The 23,545-nt window shown below is 53.2% G+C and overlaps 1 protein-coding gene across 4 annotated transcripts in view; it reads right to left on the reverse strand.

The window, feature by feature from the left end:
* LOC101531277 (SEC14-like protein 3) overlaps positions 1–22,216 on the reverse strand; it is a 28,417-nt gene extending 6,201 nt beyond the window's left edge. Inside the window, exons 1-12 of one of the 4 annotated variants that reach the window (XM_004592112.4) lie at positions 22,071–22,216; positions 19,489–19,564; positions 16,650–16,693; positions 16,353–16,412; positions 16,083–16,271; positions 14,726–14,821; positions 14,355–14,415; positions 13,711–13,794; positions 13,332–13,438; positions 13,111–13,250; positions 12,850–13,019; positions 11,451–11,620 (exon numbers count right to left, since the gene is read on the reverse strand). In XM_004592112.4, coding sequence (XP_004592169.2) covers positions 11,481–11,620; positions 12,850–13,019; positions 13,111–13,250; positions 13,332–13,438; positions 13,711–13,794; positions 14,355–14,415; positions 14,726–14,821; positions 16,083–16,271; positions 16,353–16,412; positions 16,650–16,693; positions 19,489–19,564; positions 22,071–22,124 — 1,221 coding nt within the window. In that variant the 5' untranslated portion in view covers positions 22,125–22,216 and the 3' untranslated portion in view covers positions 11,451–11,480. Of the gene's footprint in view, positions 1–846; positions 907–1,036; positions 1,081–1,334; positions 1,411–2,575; positions 2,740–11,450; positions 11,621–12,849; positions 13,037–13,110; positions 13,251–13,331; positions 13,439–13,710; positions 13,795–14,354; positions 14,416–14,725; positions 14,822–16,082; positions 16,272–16,352; positions 16,413–16,649; positions 16,694–19,488; positions 19,565–22,070 lie in introns of those variants that run through there. The other 3 variants (XR_009244383.1, XM_058656712.1, XM_012928968.2) reach the window with 3 other exon arrangements.
* Positions 22,217–23,545: the final 1,329 nt, after the last annotated feature.

Consider the following 23,545-nt stretch of genomic DNA (forward strand, 5'->3'; position numbering starts at 1 on the left):
AGCCCAAGTACTTGGACCCCTGCTACTTGGATCGAGTTCTTGATGCCCAGCTTCAGTCTGGCCATTGCAGATATTTGGAGGTGTGACGCAGCAGGTGGGACTTCTCTGTCTTGTCTAGTCTACTTCTCTGCCTCTTGGGGAAAAAATATTTTACAAGAACCTGGGTTCTCAGACCTGAGCTCAATTCTGAGCCCCATTGTGGGCAACTTGCTTAACCTATTGCTGGGCCTCAAGATCTCCATTTAAAAAAGTTTTTAAAGATTCATTTCATGTTTCTTGGAAAGTCAGATATACAGAGAGGAGGACAGAGAGAAAGATCTCCCGTCCATTGATTCACTCCCCAAGTGACCACAATGGCTGGAGCTGAGCCAATCCGAAGCCAGGAGCCTGGAGCCTCTTCTGGATCTCCTATGTGGGTGCGGGGTCCAAAGGCTTTGGGCCATCCTCGACTGCTTTCCCAGGCCACAAGCAGGGAGCTGGATGAAAATCGGGGCAGCTGGGATGCAAACCGGCACCCATATGGGATCCTGGCGTGTGCAAGGTGAGAACTTTACCTGCTAGGCTATTGCTTCATGCCTTCAGCATATCAACTTGTAAAAGGGCAGTTGCCTTTCCCCATGAGCTCAGGCCAGTGAAGCCTTCTGTAGCGGTGCACCTTATAAATGCCTGTGAATACTCATTAGCATCATAGAAGAGTTATGCACAGGCCCTGCGTGGGTGGGGAGTGGGGGTGTTCCTCTGTCCTCAGAGGTTTGCTGCCTATAAATCTGCCCCCCCCCAGGTGACCAGGGACTGCTGGGGATGCCATAGGGCAGAGAGAGACTACGGCATGGGGTGTCAGCTCACCTCCGGGGGCTGCCAGTCCAGGATGTGGTCGATGTCCATGGTCTTCCGGAACTCCATGTACTGAAATGAGAAATGAGAGGTGAGGTTTCCTGGGGAAATGGAGGAGGAAGTAGGGGCTTGAAGTCTCCCCCACCAACCCACCCTCAACCCCTTCCCAGTCTCCTAGGGTGGGGGGATGGGTGTGAGTCACCTTGCGCAGCATGGCCTCCGACTTCTGCAGGTCAAAACTCCGAGCTGCACAAGGTAGGGAGGGAAGGGAATCCTGAGGTGGGACATAGGCTGCCTACAGCCACCTCGTCTTGCTCCTGGCCCAAGGGAAATACAGAAGACACCCGGGTGGGGTGGTGGTGGTGGGGGCTGGCAGGGGACAACCTGAGTTTCTTGTCCTGTCCCCTTCATCTGGACTGTAATGTGGGAACCAAGGTGGTGCAGTGGGAATATGGGGGACACGCCCCCTCTCAGCACCCTGTCTCCCATCTGAGCCTCACCTCGAAGCCATCGCAGAAGGAAGTAATCATCAGGGTTGGGTAAGGCAGGCAACACGTCCTGGACATTTTCTCGGAACTAGGGGGAAGAGGGACAGTGGCTAAGGTGGGTTTCTCTCATGGAGCCTTGGTCTCCAGACATAAGATGATTCTCATGGCTTCTTCCCTCTCCACACCCCTTGCCCTTCTCCATGAAGTCTAGAAGGAGGGCCTGATGTGGGGATAGAAGGAAAGGTGGTCTTGAGACAGGAGCATTCATGAAAAAAGGAGAGAGGGGTTTGGGGCTCGTGCGATGTTGTAACAGGCTACTCCTCCAGCTGCAGCACCAGCATGCTCTAAGGATGCAGATTCCAGTCCTGGTTGCTCTGCTTCCCATCCAGCTCCCTGCTTGTGGCCTGGGAAAACAGAGAATGGCCCAAAGCCTTGGGACCCTGCAACCACATGGGAGCCTCAGAGGAAGCTCCTGGCTTCTGGCTTGGGATTGGCTCAGCTCCAGCCATTGAGGCCCTTGTGGGAGTGAACCAGCAGATGGAAGATCTTCCTCTCTATCTTTCCTTCTCTCTGAATCTGCCTTTATATTTAAGAAGAAAGAGGAGGAAAAGAAGGAGGAGGAGACGGGATCAGGAAGTCATTGGGAAGGAAGAGGGATGGAAGGGTGGACGGATGGATGAGTGGGGTGAGTGGCCAGAGAAGAGGAAGGATGATGTAGTGGGAGGATGGGAGGCAGGTGAACAGGGAAGACAAGATTGGTGTGTGACTGGGGAGAAGGGGGTGTGTGCATGGATGGGCAGGTGGCCTGGGATTGGAGCACAAGGCATTCCTATGCTGCACACCAAGGCTAGTGCCTTTTTCCTCCCATGATCCACAAGGCCAAGGTCAGTGATTATGTGTTCTTGCCTCCACTCACTGAGTGGGTGACAACACCCTCTGCCCCTCCAATTCTTCTGGTGTAAGGGGACAGGCCAGCAGTATCCCTCAGGTCCCTCCAAGGGGCCCGGGAGGGAGAAAGGGTAGGGGAGCAGCCAGCCTCAGCCCTGGGCCAGCACTACCTCCACCAATGCCCAGAAGTGGTGCCAGTCCTCCCTGCCCCTGTCCTGGTGCCCGGAGCTGATGCCATTGGGCGCTGTGGGACTTGACCTTTGAGATCAAGTGAAGGATATAATGAATTCAAAGAACTGGCCGTCCCTTCCCACCCCACCACCAGCCCCTTTCCCCTGGGACCCTGGTGGGGAAGGGGTGCTCACCTTGGCCAAGGTTTCTGCCTGCTTGGGGCTCAGGTCACCCACTCGGCCACTCATGGTGCTGGCGGAGGCTGGAGGAGAGGAGGCCGCTGCAGGCAGAGTCCCAGCCTGGTCTGCCAACCTCCAGCCACCAGGGGCCTTTTGCCCCCATTCCTGGGTGTGGCCACAGGCACTGCCTCCTCCCAGGCCCACTGTTTGCCTTGCATGTTACATAACTGGGATTAAGTGAGGTCCCGTGCTTGGCTCTGGAACGGGTCCTGGGGAGGGGGATGAGAAGAGAGGACGGTGGGCACTGCAGGGTGTGTGGAGGTCCCCTGCCAGCTGGGAGGGAAGCAGGCAGCCTCGACAGCCTAGGGGCCCACGGTGGGGACCTGTATCCCCTCATCAAAGCTTCCAGGCCTCCCATGACCTCTTCCTTGGAGAAGGAGGGTTTCAATATGGGAGGACCACTCCTTGTGGATACCCCGTACCCCTGGGCCTCTGTTTCCCCATCTCTACAATGAAGAGACTCCATGCAGGTCCATGTCATGCTGTAGCAAATTAAGCTGCCACCTACAGTACTGGCACCCCATGAGTTCTAGTTCAAGTCCTGGATGCTCCACTTCTACTCCAGCTTTCTGCTAATGAGCCTGGGGAAGCATTGGAAGGTGGTACTAATACCTGGGTTCCTGCCACAGACATAGGAGACCCAGAAGAGGCTTCTGGCTCCTGGCTTCAGTCTGACCCTGCCCTGGGTAGTGAACCAGTTAGTGAAAGGAAGATCTCTCCCTCTCCCCCGTTCTCTTTCTCTCTGCATTTCAAATAAAAGGAAGAAGACTCCATATCTAGGGCTCCCCAAAGACTACTTCTCCCCAGCTCTGACAGGGTAGGAGTCTGAGTCATGGTCCAGGCAGTGGTCAGCTCACTCGGGTGTCCTTTCATCACACAAAGCCATGGTCAGGAAGAGGATGACATGGAACAGACAGTGGAACCCAAAAGGTAACCTTGGTAAGGGCTGGCTATTCCCTGGAGCTGACACCACACTCCCTGAGGTCCTTCCCATCCCATTCATCGAGTTAGCCCTTGGGGACTCCAGCATGGCCAAGGCTGAGCGATCCCCCACCCTGTTATCCACCCATTGCTTTAGCTTGAGGACAAGCAGGGATCTTGTCCAGGACTCCCTCAATCCCTGGTCCTCCAGTTTAAGGACAGCTCCCCTAAAACAGGAGCTTTAAATGCCTTGTCACCATGGGCATGCCCTGAGGAGGGAAGGAGTGGCCATCCTTGGGCAGTGATGAGGGGGAACGTCTGGAAGATTCTCCTGCTCCTGGAAGAGCCTGCCTGGCTCCCCTATAAATCCTCCTTGGTGAGATGACATCAGAAAGTGTCACTTCTCTAGACAGCAACATCCCTGGGAAAACAGCAACCACATTAGACCATGACCATCAAAGAAACAGCAGCCTAAGACCGTGGTAAGGTCACATGGTCCTATCTTCCACACCTAGAGGGTGTCTTCAAGAGCTGAAACTGCCCTGGGCTAGCCTGGACCTGACAACTGTGCTACCCCAGGCCTCTCTGCTTAAGAACCCCCAAGAGCATCCTGCTTGGATGCTCTATTCCAGGCTACCTCAGGGCCATTTGAAGGTGAGTTAATACCAGACCCCTTCCTGCTGGTCTTCCTCCTTGCCCTGGGCCCTTGATGGCGGGTCCATCAGGAGAAGGAGGGGCTGCCCTTGGCCAGTTGCCTCTGTCTGGAGCACCTGCTGCATCTCTGAGGAGCCGTTAGGTAACTGTACACTACGGCCCCACCCCACTTCACATTCCAGGCTCATTGTTTCCAAAGCCCCAGCTACTGGTGTCCCTCCAGACTGGCCAGGCACGGGTGTTGGGTTCCTCCACCACCTCTCACCAGCCTTTAATCCTCTCTCATTCTCACCCGTCTCCTCTCTCGCTCTAATCCCTCTAAGGCAAGGTGCTCAATTACTTCCGGTGGCAACCGTGGCTGGGAGGAAGGTCTGGCGACAGTTCCAGAAGCTGTTGGCTGCTTCCTGATCCAGACCATGCCCATGCAGACCCAAGGGATCATTGTCCACCTGCAGAATTTACTGTAGAGATGGACCTGGGCACTCTCTGACCTGTCCTGTCCTGACACATTTGATAGCCACGAATCACATCCAGGATATGGTTAGTACTATGGAAGATCTGAAGTTTGAGTTGAATTTTGCTTTAAGTGGCCATGAGTGGTACCATAATGGACAGCTGAGGTCAACTCCATGGACTGAAAGCTCCGTGCATGCCAAGAACAGTAGGTACACAACCAGCCAAGGAGAAGGCAGAATTTGAACCCAAACCTGCTGTGACTTTGAACTTGCCTCAGAGTCACAGCCATAACCGGCCTGGCCTTTAGGGGATGTGCACTTTAACACCAAGGATCTATGGCTCAACCAAGGATCTATGGCCATCTCGTGTGCTAGAAAACTGGGGGTCGCCTGGCTGGAAGCCTTGGAGGCTGTGAGATGGACTTTCCTTCCCGCGGAAACAAATATCCTGGGGAAAGAGAGCCCCACCCCTTACCCCGGGCACTGGTCTGCTTCAAGCCAGGCTGGGTGGAGTTTACTTCTCTCCTGCCAAGCTGCCTGGCGACCATGGCAACAACCACAACATAAACAAACCAGCCATCAGGGAGAACAAGCTGCCTGCACTGCACCCGTGGGTCCCTCCTTCCAGGGGGTTCCTAGGTGACAGGAGAGGGCCACTTGGTGCATTCCTGTGCCCCTCCCCAAGAAGGGAGGGTAGGTGCGGGGGTGGGGAAGGGTGGGGAGGATTGGGGAATGTGTGGAGAAAGCTTGCCTTGGGGCCAGCAATGCTGAGAAGTAAGGGTGTGTGGAGAGGGTGGGTGTCCGGTCAGACCACAGAAATGTGAAGTGCTCCCCACCCAAGTCCCAGTGTTGCTCTGGGTGGCATCCTGGTGCTGATTGCTGGAGACCCTAGACAGCGAAAGAACTCATCAGAACAACCGGCTAACGTGAGCAGAGTGAGATCCAGCGCATATAACGCAAAGGAGCCGCGGCCAGGACAGTCACAGGCCGAAAGCTGCAGGGAGACCATGACCTCACACACGCACACACATACCCCCCGCATACACATATGCACACACACACAGAGTCTGTAGCCATACACATACACACATGCTCATGTAACACACTTGAACACACACACACACACACACACACACACACACGGGTGGATGGCCATTAGTTACGGACTTTTTCACCACTAGGTGTCTCAGGTGACCTCCACACCTGAGATCATCTACTTTTTATCATTCAGCCTTGGCCAGTTTCATCTAAAGTTTTTAAAGATTTATTTATTTTATTTGTATTGGAAAGTCAGATATGCAGAGAGGAGGAGAGACAGTGAGGAAGATCTTCCATCTGATGATTCACTCCCCAGCAGCCACAACGGCTGGAGTTGCACCAATCTGAAGCCAGGAGCCAGGAGCCTCTTCTGGGTCTCTCACACAGGTGCAGGGTCCCAAGGCTTTGGGTCATTCTGCAGGGAACTGGATAGGATTGGGGCCGCGGGGATTACAACCGGCGCCCATTGGTGAGATCCCAGTGCGTGCAAGGTGAGGAATTAGCCACTAGGTTACCTTGCCAGGCCCAATCTCCTAGGTCTTAGTCCCCTTAACGCCCACTTGCCTAAGTAAACTCAGTGACCTTCAGGTTCAAAATGTATGTTTCACCAATCCCCTGAGGCATTCATCCCTGGTGTGTCCACCTACAGCTGCACCTGCTAATCCCTGACCCCGCACTCCCGACCTCGTGGCTGTAAAGATGCCTTTGCCCTTGGTTCTCCTTCTCTCTCTCCCCCCTAATGTTCCCTGTCTCTCTCTACTTTGCTCTTCTCTCTCTCTCTCTCTCTCTCTCTCTCTCTCTCTCTCTCTCTCTGCTCCTGCTTTCTCCTTGCCCCATGGCTATTTCTCCCTGAAAATAAAGACCTCTTTGAAGGACTTAGCGAATCTGGCTTTAGGATTTGTGGCAAAAACAAGCAAGCAAAAAACTAACATTCACTGTTACAGGTCAGAAATGTCTGGTGTTGATACATGGGGTGCAAGGGACCCATCCTTGCAGGCTGCTTCACTTCTCTCTAAAGATTTATTTACTCGCATTTGAAAGGCGGAGTTACAAAGAGCAGGAGAGATCTAGAGAGAGAAAGAGCTCCCATTCACTGATTCACTCCCCAGATGGCCGCAATGGCCAGAGCTGAGCCCATCCAAAGCCAGGAGCTTCTTCCAGGCCTCACACATGAGTGCAGGGTCCCAAGGACTGCTTTCCCAGGCCACAAGTCTTGATTGGACAAGGAGCAATGGGGACTCGAACTGGCGTCCCTATGGGATGCCGGTGCTTTTAGGTGGAGTGTTAGCCTGTTGAGCCACCATGCCAGCCCCTTTACCTTCACTTCTAATGTGTGATGTGATCAAGAGTCTCAGATTCCCCATCTGTAAGCTGAGCCCGAAGACAACATCATCTTACAGGTTTACTGAGCTAGCCAGGGTAGGCACAGTCAGAATAATAGTTTGGATAGAGTTTGAGTGTGCCCCAGGGCTTTAAGTGTCAAAGTTTAATTTCCATGGTGAGGCAATAAAAGGATAGACACTTAATCCAACTTCAGTATTTACAGGTGAGGATTGGCAGCTAGGATTGGGTAAGGTCGTGGGGGTGGAGCTTCCATGACAGAATACAGATGTCCTTAGGAGCACCGCAGGGAGAAGACACACACGCAGCACGTGTACACACATGTGCACACCTGCACACATACACGATCCTTGGTTCTTGCTGTGTTACTCCACATGCACCTCAGTTTCTGCCATAAAGAAGGCCATTATCCCTGGGGCCAATGCAATGACTCATCTGGCTAATCCTCCACCTCCAAGTGCTGGCATCCTATATGGGCGCCAGTTCACGTCCAGGCTTCTCCACTTCCCATCCTGGGAAAGCAGTGGAGGATGGTCCAAGTCCTTGGGACCCTGCACCCACGGAGGAGACCTGCTCCTCGCTTCAGATCACACTAGCCCTGGTCATTGCGGCTACTTGGGGAGTGAACCAGCAGATGGAAAATCTTTGTCTCTCCTTTCTGTAATCCTAGAGTCCCCTAGATCTATCATGGCCCCTCAGTGTCTGGAGCCAAAACTAATTTCTTCTTCTTCTTTTCTTCTTCTTCTTCTTTTTTTTAAAAGATGTATTTATTTTTATTGGAAATGCAGATTCACATAGAAAAGGAGAGACAAAGAGCTTCCAACCACCGGTTCACTCCCCAAGCGGCTGAAACGGCTGGAGCTAAGCTGATCCGAAGCTAGGATCCAGGAGCTTCCTTCAGGTCCCAGGGCTTTGGGCCATCCTCAACTGCTTTTCCAGGCCACAAGCAGGGAGCTAGATGGGAAGTGGAGCAGCTGGAATATGAACCGGCACCCATATGGGATCTTGGCACATGCAAGGCAAGGATGTTGGCCACTAAATTGCTGTGCTGTGCCCCAAAACTAACTTCTTTCCTTTATATAAGAGCCTGCCTCAGGCATTTCATTATAGTAACAATAACCCAACTAACACAGTATCCACTACCTGACACTCAAGTGTTGGCTTTGACTAGGTCACAGCTGGGCAAGCTGGTTACGGTTCGTTCCCTTCAGTTCTGAGGCTGCCCCGACAAGCAGGGAAGCCTTGGAGCTCCACGGTGCCGAGTTCTACTGCCTCTGCCCTCTGTCCTTTGTTCCCGGTGCGATCTCACATCCAGGAGCCGAAAGGGCCAGGGAAGCAGGAGGCTCTGGAGGCCAGCGATCCTGAGCTCCAGGCCAACTGTCGCCGCTTAGCAAACGATTCTGAGTCTCATTTTCTTGCCCTTGGAGATGGTGGATGACCGTGTCTACTTCCCAAGGCTGACATAAAGATGCAGCGAGATATTATAGGTAGGCAGCAGAAGAGGGACGATGGGAGTAGACTTTTAAAAAAAAATTATTAGAAAGGCAGATTTATAGAGAGAAAGCGAGAGATCTTCCATCTGCTGGTTCACTCCCCAAATCGCTGCAATGGCTGGAGTTGAGCTGACCTGAAGCCAAGAACTTCTTCCAGGTCTCCCATGCAGGTACAGAGTCCCAAGGCTTTGGGGCTGTTCTCTACTACTTTCCCAGGCCACAGGCAGGGAGCTGGATTCCAAATGGAACAGCTGGGACATGAACTGGTGCCCATACGAGATGCCACGCTTAGAGGTGGAGGATTAGCCAGTTGAGTCATTGTACCAGCCCCAGGGGGTGGAACTTTTTTTTAATGATTTGTGTATTTTTTAAACATCTATTTTTATTTGAATGGCAAATTTACAGAGAGAACACACAGACACACACACACAGATGTCTTCCCTGCAATTCATTCCCCAAATGGCCATAATGGCCAGAGCAGGGCCAGTCCCAAGCCAGGAGCTTCTCCCCAATCTCCCACATGAGTGCAGAGGCCCCAGCACTTGGGCCTTCCTCGACTGCTTTCCCAGGGAGCTAGTTTGGAAGTGGAGCAGCTGGGATTTGAACTGACACTCATAAAGGGTGCAGGCACCACAAGCAGAGGCTAAGCCTACTATGCCATGGCGCTGGTCCTATTTATTTATTTGAAAGGTAGAATTGGGCCTGGTGGTGTGGCCTAGCAGCTAAAGTCCTCGCCTTGAATGCCCCAGGATCCCTTATGGGTGCCGGTTCTAGTCCCGGCAGCTCCACTTCCCATACAGCTCCCTGCTTGTGGCCTGGGAAAGCAGTCAAGGATGGCCCAAAGCTTTGGGACCCTACACCTGCATGGGAGACCCGGAAGAGGTTCCTGGTTCCCAGCTTCGGATCGGCGCGCACCGGCCGTTGCAGCTCACTTGGGGAGTGAAACATCGGATGGAAGATCTTCCTCTCTGTCTCTCCTCCTCTCTGTATATCTGACTTTGTAATAAAAATAAAAATAAATCTTAAAAAAAAAAAAAGAAAGGTACAGTTACAAAGAGAGAGAAAGACACATACACACGCACAAATAGAGAATCTTCCACTTGCTGCCTCACTGCCCAAATGGGCACAACAGCCATGGGCTGGGCTCCGCTGAAGCCAGATGCCGGGAACTGCATCAGGGCCTCCCACATGGATAGCAGGGAGCCAAGCTTTGGGCCATGATTTGCTGCCTCCCACACCAGTCCACACCCCTCTGTGAGATTATGGCAGTGACTTCCCAGAGCTGACAGACCAGAGAAGAGCAGGTCCCACCTCCATTCCTGGCCCGGGTGAGGCTTGATTGTTCCTAATCACCTTATCTGGGGCAAGAGTTCCCATCTCGGCCGCCTGCCAAGATCTTGGCATTCCTCCTGACAAACAGTGAGGCCCTGTTTTGTAAGCTGTATTACAAAATGGTTTTATTAACAGCTACCTCTTGCATATACACAGCTCCTCAGGAAGACCTTATAAACACCAGGCAGCCGTCCCTGGAGGAGGCTCCTTCTGGAGTCTGTCTCGCCTCAGACACCCCCATGATCACCCACACCCCAGTCCTCACTGCGGATGGCCCAGCTACACCTGGTCTCCCGTACACTCCCCACCAGTCACATCCAACAGCTTTCAACTCCCTCGCCTGCACTGCTTCCACAGGCAAAACCCCTCTAACCCCCTGGCAACCTTTTTTTGCCCATTGCTCCCCCAGAATTCTGCTTCTACCCTGCCCCCTCCAAGCACACACAGTGATACTACGCGTGTTTCTGGTTATCGGAGTCCTTCCTGCCTCCTTCCATCTGCATATACCTCCTGTTAGCATCATGTCTGTTCCCCGCCCCCGGCCCATCCCACCTTCCCACCCAGCGTCCTCCAGGGAACAGATACTAGAATGAATACAGATCAGGGAACAGATAGAGACAGGTACGTCAGGCAAGGCAGTGCCTCGTCCTGCCAGATTTCCCTTGGGTTTTCTTTGTAAACAAGCAGCACTGTGGAGTCCTGTGTGCACCTGTGCCCCCGGCTAGGTAGGAGAGGGGAGATTCTGCTCTTACCTTCACGAGGGAGCCCTGGCCCCACTACCTCTCCAGGAGGCACACTGTGCCAGTTCTGGGAGTCAGAACTACAGCTGCCTGCCTACAGGTGACCCCTACTGCCTGTCCACCCCCGCCACACACACACCTGACAGTGTGGCTTTTTGATCAGGACCCCAAGGACCCTAGTGCATGGGGCAGAATAGTCTTGGCTAGCTGCTAGGCAACCAGTGAGGCCATGCTGTTGCTGGAGAAGTGGCTGTAGGTGGACAGAAGGTCAAGGGGTCGAGTTCAAGTCCGGGACTTTCTTGTTTGTCAGCAGGGGATATGAAGGTGGTTGTGATGGCAGGTGGACTGAATGAAACCTAACATAGGTTCTGCCCAACCTTACGCTCTGCCCTGGCTCACCCCGCCCCTCAACCGTTGCTTCTGCTGGGTCCCACCTCTCTGCTTCTGGTGGAGAACTAGGTCCCCTGAGGCCCAGGTCTCTCTGCCTAGCTGCTCCGACCGCCAATACCCCCTCCCCCAATCATCTCTACTGACTTCCTCTCCTGCAGGCCTGAGGCTGGGCTCCCTGAGTTCATGCACACCCCTACCACCGCCCCGATTTGCCCAAGCTGGAACCCAGGTCTGAGTGAGTCCTGGGACAGAGGAGTGACATGGGCACAGCCCCGCCTCCCTGATCCCTGGTTCACTCAGAGGTCCTCCTCATTGACATTCTCTGGGAATGGGGCAGGTGGTGAAGTGCCCATCTATACCCATCTGTGGTCCATGTATGGCTGCTGCCTCTTCTTGTCTGTCTATCCTCCCAGGGTCAGGTGAGCCCCTCACCTGGGGCACCATCTGCCTGGGAGGACACGAAGAGAGAGAGAGAGAGAGAGGGTGGCCAGTGCCTTCAGTGCCTAGAAGAGGAGTTTGTGGTCCTGAGTGCCTGTAGCGTCTCCTCGGAGGCTTTGTCAGGGAGCAGCACCTCCACGGTGTAGCTGACCTTCTTGGCGTACACCAGGCTGTAGGTGTTGTCGAAACGCAGGACGTCTGTGGGGACAGAGAGGAGGATCAGGCTGAGCCAGCCAGTGCACCCACACCTCTGCCAGGTCTGGGAGGTCAGTGGTCAGTGTCCCCTCCCCCTTCCTCCACAAATCTCCACAGGTGGTATTAATGCTGAATAGAGGAACTCAGACAAGCTGGGGCTTGCCTAAGCTCCTCTGGCCACCAGGCACCACCGTGGCACCTCCTTGAGGCCTCACTGCAGTTCCATTTTATGGAGGAGAAAACTAAGATAAAAACAGGTGAGAAGACTTGCTAGTGGGGACTGCCCAACATGTATGATGACATCATCCCTCATCAGCATACTGTTTGAGCCCCGGCTGCTCTGCTCTAAATCCAGCTTCCCTCCTAATGCACCTGGGATGACAGCAGAAGATGGCCCAAGTCCCTGGGCCCCTGCCACCCACCTGGGTGTCCAGCAAGGAGCTCCTGGTTCCTGGCTTAGGTCTGACCCAAACCTAGCTGTTGCAAGCATTAGGGGGAGGAACCCAAAAGATGGAAGATCTCTCTCTCTCTGTGTCTCCTTTTCTCTCCCACTCTACATTGAAAATAAATAAATCCTAGGCAAAGAAAAAACTTTGCAGTGATCACAAACCCAGAAGGAGAGGAAGCGGGAATCCCACGTCCCAGAGGGAAGGACTGAGCTACAAGGAACTGCTTTCCCGGCTCCTGGCAGATGATTGACCTGTGTGGATGCTGGGATGTGAAGCACCTGCCAGACCCTTCCCTCCGCCTCCCCCATCCCAGGGTTCCCCTCTCCTAATTCTCCTTTTCATAAAGCAGGGCTGGGCAATGAATGCAAGGACTAAAGCAGCAGCAACAAGCCCTCCTCCAACAGAAACCAACCTGCAGACCACCCACCAGAAGACAAAGGTCAGCACAGTTTCTGGGCAACCTTGCTCTCCAGGAATCCCTGGGATGGAAAGAGTAACACCTGGAGGAGGTATGGCTCAGCCTGCTGCTAATTCACCTGCTGTGGGGGAAGACTTGTCAGGCACTGAGTCCTTGATGCTGGGCCCCTAAGCCAGCTAACATCTGCCTGTTTCTGCCCTGGTGCCCACTCATCCCATCCCAGGCCTGTAGGATCTAAAAGTTGACACAGTATCTCCCACCCCCAATCCCACATTCTCTCTGAGAGCTGGAACTAGGCGGGCAGAGAGGTACTAGCAAGGGAGAGGCAGTTACACTCAGAGAGAGGCAAACCCTTCTGTACTTACACACACCGGCCTCGTTGCAGGTGAGGCTCCCGTCCTCAGGCACCAGGTGGGCATTGTAGCGCTGGCTGGCCAGCACCTCCGTCATCTCCCCTGCCCGCTGCCGCTCCCCCAACTTGGTCTTCAGGAAGACCCCGAAACCGATGTCCCCACCATCCGAGGCAAACTGCCACCTGCAGGAGATGGAGCCCTGATGACCACCACCAGTCCAGGAGCTTGCCCCACCCCCAGCTGCACCCAGGCATGGGGGACCAAGGTGCCCACCTCAGTACACAGCCCGGAAACAGGATCTCATTCTCCACCTGCTGGGAGGAGCCACGTCCCACAGACACTGAGTGCTCATACTGCAGCCTTTCCTGATTGCGCCTGTGGTAGCTCTGAGGCACCTCGCCCCCATAGTTGATCTGCGGGAGAGCGTGGGTGAGCCACAGGCTGTGCCATGCTGTCCACCTCCTCTCTTCCCTTCTTTCTGGGGCCCTCTGTACCTTGGTCAGGCACTTGGGGTTGCCGTCAGGGTCAGTCATGGTTCCCCCAAACTCCATGGGCAGCTGGTCGGGGCTGATGAACCTGTGTAGTTCCTGCTTCCAGTTGTCTGCATGGGAGCAAGTGGGGTTGAGGGAAGTCCCCCAGAGGGCAGGGGATCCCAAAGAGGACCCCTGGGCTTCTACTGTGGATCTCAGGCTGTGGTCTTGGAATCAAGGCTTTGCCCTTGTGTGCTGGGACTGAGTCAGGTGAGGTCAAGGTTAACGCCTGAGCAAAGGATAAGCCAGGGTGCAACAAGGCCCTTAGCATTGACCTCTGCTTCCTGGGCAAGTGCAGAGCTGGGCACTGCTCAGCAGGAGGTGGGGGCATCCCATCACTCACCCCCCAGGATCACCATCTTCCTGCGTGTTGCCTCACTCATGAACGACTTGACCAAGTTGAAGGCCACTGGGAACAGCTTGGGGGCTGAAACACATCAGATCCCCGACCCCCTCCTTTGGAAAGCTGAACCAGGAACATGCGTTTAGAAAGTCCTGGCCAAGGGCACTTGTGGGACAGGTCTGGATTCTGCCATTCCCACACGCTATGAGTCGTGGGAAAACAGAAGCCCAATGGGTTGAAACAGACTGGCTGAAAGGCATTGAGCTAGCTAGACTTGAACCCAGATCGTCTGATGACACAGCCCAAGTGTGCAGTACCGGTGTGTCCACAAACCAGCGTGGCCCAAGGACATCTGCCATGCTGAAATAAGGGAACAGCAGCAAACGGCTAGCATCAGAACTGATCTGACACTACTGCCAAATCCTAGCCCGTGCTTCTGGTATGTTACAAAAGTACCAGGCAGTTCAGGATTGGAGCAATGACCAATAAATAAATAAAGCAAGCACATACGGAAACAAAAACAAAAACTGGTTCTTCTCCCAAGGAGGGTTCTTAGTGGCCCTGAACTTGATGGCTAAGGCTGTCCTACCGTCCTCCCCATCGCCCAACCCTCCCTCCCTACGTCATCCCAGCCATGGGCTCACCTCGAACCACAATTAAGTGCTTCAGCGTCTCAGGGTAATTAGCCTCCAGCATGGCGAAAAACTGCAAAGTCAAAACAAGAGCGGTGGACAGCACACTCTGGCTCTTCCCGCCCTAGGTTCTGTGGCCCCAGAGGCCAGCCCTGCCCAGCCTGCTCATCTGGCTGTCTCCATGTACATGCGTGCTTCCTTCTCAGGCTCTCCCCTTCTCCTTGGAGAGGCATCCCCAGGTTGGTGTCACTAGTTGGTCCAAGGGATGGCTCAGGTGGACATGCCATCCTTGCAACAGACCAGAAGCTGGCACAGGCAGCCACTCGCAGTGTTGGCCCGGGAGCCACTGCAGCTATAACCGCAGGACCAGCCACCCACCTCACCTGCTGGTACACCTCCACGGCTGGCTTCCACAGATGCTTTAGACTCAGGCCTTCCATATCGAACACCATCAGCACCAACTCGATCTTTTTACCCAGCTACATGGGATAGAGCAGGGCTAGAGGTCAGACGACAGCTCCAGCCAGAAGACTCCACAACTTCCCCTGCCTCTACATCCCCTGGAAGTCCAGAGCATTTTCCAAACAGGTGGATCCCATTTGAGGCCCAAGGAGACATATTTGAGCCTGGCAGAGTCTGTGGATGCATGCTGTTATCAAGGTTCGCTCAGTACCATTGCCTTAAGTCAGTGAACCATGGAGTTGAAGGCTTTACTCATCATGCATCTTTCAAAACAACTGATCAATTGATTCATTTTATTTGAAAGAGACAGAGGAGAGAGAGCTTTCCCAAATGCCAGAAATAGGCAGGAGCTAGGTCAGGTTGAAGGCAGGAGCCAGGAGTTCAATTTGGGTCTCTGAGGTGGGTGTTAGGGATGTAATTCCTCGAGCTACCATTTGCTGCTTCTCAGGGTTCACAGGCAGTTGGCAGAATAAGAGCCAGGACTTGAACCCAAAACTCCAACACAGAATGCACATGTTCTAAGCACAGTCTTCAGCGCTGTCCCAAGCACCTACCCTGTCATTGGCATGCACCACATTGATAAAACACCAGGTCTGGCCTGACCCTCAGCTCTGGCGTTCTGTCTCACCATGTAACCTCTACATTGGGCATGATCTCCCACTGTGATGTCATTCATTCAGAGGAGTTCAACAGAGCCACACCAAGGCCTTGAACCCTTGGAACTAGGAGCTAGGTAAATCTCTTTTCTTTACTATGTACCCAGGTATCTATTGAATACTCAAGGTATTTCGTGATCATCACAGAAACTGTTGGCATGGTATATGGACTTCTTGGTTTAGAAGCCCTCTGCCATATAGGACTCTCTATTGTTGGTTACATCTCCATAGTGGTTCTAGAGTCCAGCAAAGGAACACAGCCAGTTTCAAGGCATGTCCCACCAAATGTGTGTAATGTCCTTTACAACATTGGGGACACCTGTTCCATCAGCAAAACTGCCCAGTGTTCCCAGGGTTTGAGCTAATGTTTTCCCTACATCCAAAATCAAGGTCCCAGGGAGAGGGGAAAGAGGGAATGGATGAGCCTTTTCCAGCCTTGCAATGTTCCTGCTGGATGTCCACAGCTGAGCCAGTCCTGAGAGCAGGGGGCTGGGACAGGCTGGGCTAGGTTAGGTCGGGGTGGAGGGGCAGAGAGCAGTCCTCCCTGGGTCCTGGCACCCTGTTCTAGACAAGCAAAGTCTGTCCACACACCCCCACCCTCCTCTGTGTCCCGGCCACTCACCTTCTGACTCTGCTGCTCACACTCATGCTGCAGGAGCTCACAGGCCTTGATCCGCTTCCGGACCAGCTCCTGCTTGGAGGCTGACAGCAGGAGGCCCTTGGGGTCCAGGGTCCCAATGATGTCAAACCACACAGGGCAGCCTTCGTAGTCATAGCCACACAGGCCACCCGAATCGTAGAGCTGGATCACCTGGGCACGTGGGAGGAGAAGGGCCTGACTCAGACCTGCCCACTGGGGGCATCAGATGGCCTGGGAGGGGGTGGGGCTCACCTCTGAGGGCTGCCACTTGAGGATGTTGTCCAGGTCCTGTTGTTTCCGGAATTCCATGTGCTAGGAGACACAGCACGAGCTGAAGAACTTGGCTCAGCCGGGGGTGTCTGCCTATAGCCCCCAAGATCCTACCAGGACATCCCTCCAGTCCCTGACCAGGCTCTATCACATGAGGTTAGGGATAGGGACAGGACAGCTGGCAGAGGCAGAAAGAGCTCGTTGGACTGAATGAGAGTTCCCACCCTTAGTGGTTGATCCCCGGGGTGCAGTGAGCTGGGCACCCAGTGGCTGCCTCACCTTCCGGAGCATGTCTTGGGACTTCTGCAGGTCAAAGTTCCGAGCTGCAAGAACAAGACGAGGGAAGAAGGGGAGAAGCTCTGCAATTAAGCCATCCATGGAAGTGCAGGAGACAAGAGCAGTGGGGTAGGGTGGGGAACGCCTCAACCGGCTCCTGACACTCTAAGAACACACAGGGGACCTAGAAAACAGTTTATGAAGCCAAAGATCCTGAGTCTTCTGGAAGGTTTTGGAGGGGCTTCCATGTCAGTGTCTGGGCCTTTTTAGATCCTTCTAGACGAGGCTGGTGCGGTGGCATATCAGGTTAAGCCTCCTCCTGTGGCATCATCATTTCATATTGGCACCAATTCAAGTCCCGGATGCTTCATTTCTGATCCAGCTTGCCGATTAATGCCCTTGGGACAGCAGCAGAGGATGGTCTAAGTGCTTAGGCCCCTGCAACCTGTGGGAGACCCAGGTGGAGTTCCTTCCAGGCTCCTGCCTTGCTCATTGCAGCCACTTAGGGAACAAACCAGCAAATGAGATATTCGCTCTCTCTCAATCTTGCCTCCCAAATAAATAAAATAAATGTTTTAAAAAAAGACAAGAGCCCTTCCCTAAGTTGATGCAGTTGCCATATTTGACCTCTCCCCAGGGAACAGTGACCCGCAGGCATGAGAAGTGTGGAATCTGAAATCAGGCAGATTTGAACTTGAATTCTACTCCTTTCCCTTTTATTTGCTGTGCAGCAAGAGCAGGTCACTTCTCTTTGCTGAACCTTAGTTTTTACTTTCTTTCTTTCTTTTTTTTTTAATTGGTTATGTGGGACCTATCTTTTTCAGTAACTTGAAGGAAAACATGAGATAAGGCGTAAAGTGCTGGACAGGGCACTAGGTTTCCAGTAAGTTCTCAATCCATGATGGCTGTTGTTGTGCTGGCTTGTTTGGAAAAAAAAAAAAAAATAGTTACGCTTCAGTTGGAAACATACTGCTGTTCGTCAAGAATGCCATAACTACTGAATCATGGAGGAATTTCATCACAGTCAGAAAGATCTGAGAGCCTCTCCAGGACCCCCAGGCACAAAATCACCACCAGCCCCAGAAATAACCACCTTGGCTATCTCTTGCGATGAGGTGCTTGCTAGCTACGCAGACCACCCATTGCATTTCTCAGCAGCTTGGAGGGAGCCCAAAGCCGCCTCCCAGTGACTCCAGTCCCATGTTCCAAGGTCAGTGAATACATAGAATCCCTCTCGCCCATGTGGGACCTCTGCAAATACTTGAGGACGAGATATCAAGTTCACTGCTAATGTTCTTTTTTCCAGTCTATGACAAACCTCATCTCCTAGGGAGCTGGTGTCATAGCGCAGAGAGCTAAGTCACCACTTGTGTTGCCAGCACCCCTTGTCAGAATATTGGTTCAAGTCCCGGCTACTCCAGTTCTGATCCAGTTCCCCCTGCTAATAACCTGGGAAGGCAGCAGAGGATGGCCCAAGTCCTCTTGGGCCCCTGCATCCACATGGAAGACCCAGAATGAGCTCCTGGCTCCTGGCTTTGGACTGACCTAGCTCTGACCGGTGTGGCAGTTTGGGGAATCACCACCAGCCCCAGAAAGATCTCTCTGCTTCCTCCTCTCTCTGCAGTTCTCTAAAGTAAAATAAATAAATTCAACAACAACAAACCCTGCAGTGTTGACTGATGTTATCCTTCCCCTGTTGTTGCTGATCTGGAAAAAAAAAAAAAGCATCTAAAATGTTTCCTTAAGTGTATAATTGGGGGCCGCTGTGTTGATTCAACTGGTTAATTCTCCATCTGCAAAAACCCAGTCCCACATGTGCACTGGTTTGTGTCCCCACTGCTCCACTTCCCATCCAGATCTCGGCTTGTGGTCTGGGAAAGCAGCAGAGGACGGCCCAAATTCTTGGGCCCCTGTACCCATGTGGGAGACTAGGAAGTAGCTCCTGGCTCCTGGCTCCTGGCTTTTGATCAACTCAGTTCTAGCCATTGCAGCCACTTGGGGAGTGAACCAGTGGATGGAAGTCCTTTCTGTCTCTCCTTCCGCCTTCTCTTTGTAAATCTGCCTTTTCAATAAAAATAAATCCTTTTTAAAAAGTATATATTTGGAAGAGAATATTTGCCATGTAACCATTAGCAGGCCAGGAACTTCCTCCTGTTCTAGCTTTGCTAAGTGTTGTTTAGTTTTGTCTTAAAACAAGGTCTGGGGCCCAGCACAGTAACCTAGTGGCTGAGGCCCTCACCTTCCACATGCTGGGATCCCATATGGGCATGGGCTCATGTCCTGGCTGCCCCATTCCCCATCCAGCTCCCTGCTTGTGGCCTGGGAAAGCAGTGGAGCAGGCCCCAAAGTCTTAAGATGCTGCACCCACATAGAAGACTTAGCAGAAACTCCTGGCTCCTGGCTTTGGATCGGCTCAGCTCCAGCCATTGAGGCCACTTGGGTAGTGAATAAGTGGGTGAAAGATCTTCCTCTCTGTATATCAGACTTTCCAATAAAAATAAGTAAATCTCAAAGAAAAAAAAAAAAAAGAAAAAAAAAGAAAAAGAAAAGGATCTGAATCTTCCACAGCTTTTTCTGCCCTAGCTGAGATAACAGTGTGATCTTCCATGTCCAGTTTCACAACGTCCTTGGCAACGCTCACGGACACGCTGCTAGCCTGGTTTTGACTCGAATCCCACTTCCATGCTGGGGCTCAGTGGGCTGTTTGGCACCAACACAGGGGAGTTTGAACTCTGATCCTGAGCGCTTGATCCTGACCCCTCTGAAGCCCTCTTCTCAACATTGCTCACCCCTTCCCCTGACACCCTCCCCCTCCCAGTCTTCCTGACCCCACTGGCCTCACCTCGAAGCCAACGCAGCAGGAAGTAGTCATCAGCCTTGGGCAGCGCAGGCAGCAGGTCCTGCAGGTTCTCTCGGAACTAAAGAGGGGGTACAGTGGGGGACACATTGATCAAGAAGGCTCTGGAGACCTCTGGGCCACAGCCCTCCCCCATCCTGGGACCCTTGGGGCATGCATGGTTAGACACAGCTGCTGCTGCCATCACTTTTCCAATAAGGCACCCTTCAGCCTATCCTAGGAGGAAGGGGTGGGCCCTTCTCCAACTCCAGGTGTTCTCTGCACCCCAAGACTCTCATCCTGCAAGACCAAGATCCCTGAGTGAGTCTGTCACAGACCAGCCACGATGTTTCAGGGACACTGTCATCTTGAGGGTCTGGTTTGGAGACAGGTGACTTAACTTCCTTGAGTCTCAGTTTCCTCACTTGTGAAACGGGATTAATGAGAAACTTGGGCCAATCAAAGGCATTTGGACCCAGAAAGTACATGGCATCAGGCCTAGCTCAGAGCAGGTGCCAGATAAGCAAGGGTACTCACTCAACAAACAAGGACTGGCTAGCGTCCTGGACAGTGACACTTTTGTGGGCATACTTTTGGAAATATCAGCAGGGGGGTGGCTGGCATGGTGATACAGCACACTAATCCAGCATCTCATATGGGGGTCAATTCGAGTCTCGGATGCCCCACTTTTGACCCATTTCATACACTTTTAACCTGTTTATAGCCTAGGAAAGCAGCAGAAGATGGATTAAGTGCTTGGACCCCTGCAATCCCATGGGAGACCTAGAAGAAACTCCTGGCTCTTAACCTGGGACCAGTTTAGCTCTGACCGCTGTGGCCCATTTGGGGGATGAGCCAGCACATGGAAGATTCCTAATTCTCCTTCTCTCTGTACATCTGCCGCTCAAATAAAAAGTAAGTGAATCTTAGGGGGTGGGGGGAAATCAGCAAAAAGGGCCTAAAAGAAGGCCAGGAAAGTCTTATTGGAATAGCTATTTGGGCTACAGGAAAAAAGGCTGGTCCAGGCACGGGGCTGCCTACTCCTGTCGCAAATCCCCCACTGGGGGAGCTGCTGCGAGTTCGGGGAGTTTTGAGGAGATGCCCAGGCCTGTCCATCAAAAGTGGGGTTTGAAAGGAGCTCTGAGAATTGAAATTTGGGATTGGAAAGAGGTGAGAGGGAGACCTGATAAGGCCGTCTTAGTGGCAACCCATGGAACCCTCCCAATTTTAAGGGGGCCGTTTAAAGTCAGCATTCCTTCCTATGCTGTTTACACAACTGCACATGAACAATCAGTTGCAACATCTCTATTGTTAATGAGTAACACTGGCCACAGTGCCTGCTAGAATGATTTGGCTGGGCACCGGGCCCAGAGTTTCCTACACACCCCAACAGCTACGGGAGGTAGAGTCACCCCAAGGTACCTGCTTGCACCATTGGAACCTCAGGACTCACTGAGACAGGACGGACCAAGGTCATGCCTCTGCTTTGCCAAGGTCACTGCCCTCTCCTAGACCCTCCCCTTTCACCTGGGGATTCATTGGGGATCACAGTCCTTCACCTGGGACTCCCTTGCTCCTTTCCTGGGAATTGGATCAGCGACCCCATCTCTTCTCCAGAGTCCTCAGTCCTGGACCAGGAGCCTCCAAAGCAACTTGTTCCAGACACCCTAAGCCACCCTGAGCCAGGTGCATGGTGTGAACAAGGTCTGTAATGTCCCCTCAGGCACAGGCTTGAAGCTACCAGCCATCTACTGACCACAGTGCTGTTGTGACTCCTGAGGAGTGGGTGGTCTTCGTTTCGCCAGTGACTGTGACATTCCCACATGCAGCCTGCTGCGCTGTCACAACCGCTAAAAACAACAACAAAACCTGTCCATTTTCCTTTAATAAGGAAAGCCAGGGGCCAGTGCAGTAGCTTTGTAGACTAATCCTCTACTTGCATCCCTCAGGGACACTAGTTCCAGTCCATTTCTGATCCAGCTCTCTGCTTATAGCTTGGGAAAGCAGTGGAGGATAGTTAAAGTCCTTGGGTCCCTGTGTCCACGTGGGAGACCCAGAAGAAGTCCCTGACTCTCTTCTTCAGCTCAGCTCAGCTCAGCTCCAACCATTGTGACCATTTGAGGAGTGAACCAGCAGGTGGAAGACCTCTCTCCATCTCTCCTCTCTGTAAAATCTTCCTTTCCAAATAGATAAAAACAAATTTTTAAAAAGTAGGAAGAAAAGCCAGCCATAAGCCAACAGCCTTGCATTCTAAGGACTTAGAGAATCTGGCAGAGAGAAACCAGTCAAACAAATTTCACAATCTGGGCACAAGATCTGAGAGCCTGCAAGCTGCCCTGAGGCTGATGGCCGTACCACCCCTTGCCCCAGGGTCAGGAACAAGGGTCAGGCCTCGGAGGTGGCACTAGCGTGGCCGGGGTCTTGACGGGGGCACAGTCACCAGCTGGGAGAAGGATCCCGCCCGTGGTGCGCTTGGCACCGGCGCGCCCTGCAGGTGCGCTCTGGGATTTCCGGACTGGCGTCCTGACCATGAGGACACATGGTGCTTGGGTTCCTCCCCAGGCCTCCCCGCCAGCTTTGTCCCTCACCTTGGCCAGTGCCTCCTGCTGCGCGGGGCTCAGATCCCCAACTCGGCCGCTCATGGTGCCCCTGCGCACAAAGGGGTGCGGGGTGCTGGACGCGTCTGCCGGCCTGGCTTGGTAGCCTGCTTTTGCCCTGGTGGAATCAGCTGTTGGTCCCGCCCCGACGGGAGAGTGGCGAGTCCCGCCCCGCCCTTAGGAGAGGGGTGTGGTTTGCCGGGACCGCCCAGCGCATCCTACCTGGGGCAGGCAGGTGAGCCACCGGGCGGGCGCGGCGCGCACTCCCCGAACATAGAATGGAGTTCCGGGCAGCTCGTGGCCTCCACCCCCAAACCCTCTCACCCCAAAGGCTCGTAGCTGCGTGCAGGTGATGGAGCTGGGTGGGGGAGCGGCGGAGCACGGAGAAAGGTGGGCCCTGCCTACACTTAAATAGCGGAATTATGGACTCATGACTGCCTATGAAGAACTATTCTATTGTAATAATATAGGGAAAAATCATTGGGGTGGGGAGGGAATTTGAGGAGAGGGTAAGGGAAATCCCAGAGCCTTTGGAATTGTATCATAAAATAAAATTAAAAAAAAAAATTTTTTTTTAAAAGGAAGATGAAGCTGGCCTGTGTTCCAGGGAACACCCCTGGATTTCCTTTTGAGTAAAATGGAAATTTTAGTTGTTGTTGTTGTTATTTTTACATTTACGTGGCGCAATCCTCAGTGCCCAGGTCTTTTGCCCAAGGAGCCTCCCCTGGCCTTGAACTCAGAGCTGGACACTGTCAATATACAAAATGACTGAAGCCTTCCAGATGGTCAGAGGATTGGAGAAGCTGATGACTAGGGGAGACAGTGTTTGGCACAGTGCACCAGGGATGTGGCCGTTTCCTAGCTATTGTGCCTGAGGTCATCAGTTGGTGGAGACTGGGACAGGGTCCAGGCGGGGGTGGGGGTGAGGGAGAGAGTATTGACTCCTACTGAAGGTCAAGGAGTGGGAGGTGGCTGACTGGTGACAGCCAGGAGACATCACCGGGCAGGGTAACCAAGCACAAGCTGGCTCGCTCAAATTTTGCAGTGAGCAGAAAGTGACAAAGGACAGAGGAAGGGCTAGTTGGACATGAATCTCCCCTGGGTTCCTCTTTCCTGTAGGCTCTAACCAAGTTCCAGGCCTGGGGCTGCCCGATCGCACAGCCACGAGTCTCACGTAACTGGAGAGCTGGGAGCAGGTTCATTACTAGCAGGAACAGGTAAAGATATGTTGCCTGTGCGAAGCACAAACCACATTTTTGGGGCTAAAGCGATGGCATATCAGGGTGATCCACCAACTGCAGCGCCAGCATCCCATGTGGTCACTGGTTCAGGTCTCCCAGCTGCTCCACTTCCCATCCAGCTCCTTGCTGGCATGCCTGGGAAAGGCAGCAAAGGATGGCCCAGGTGCTGGGACCCCTGTGCCCAACATGGGGGCCTCAGAGGAATCTCCTGAACCCCCTGCTTCA

Source organism: Ochotona princeps, chromosome 29 (genome assembly GCF_030435755.1).
Source record: "Ochotona princeps isolate mOchPri1 chromosome 29, mOchPri1.hap1, whole genome shotgun sequence".
NCBI classification, from domain to species: domain Eukaryota; kingdom Metazoa; phylum Chordata; class Mammalia; order Lagomorpha; family Ochotonidae; genus Ochotona; species Ochotona princeps.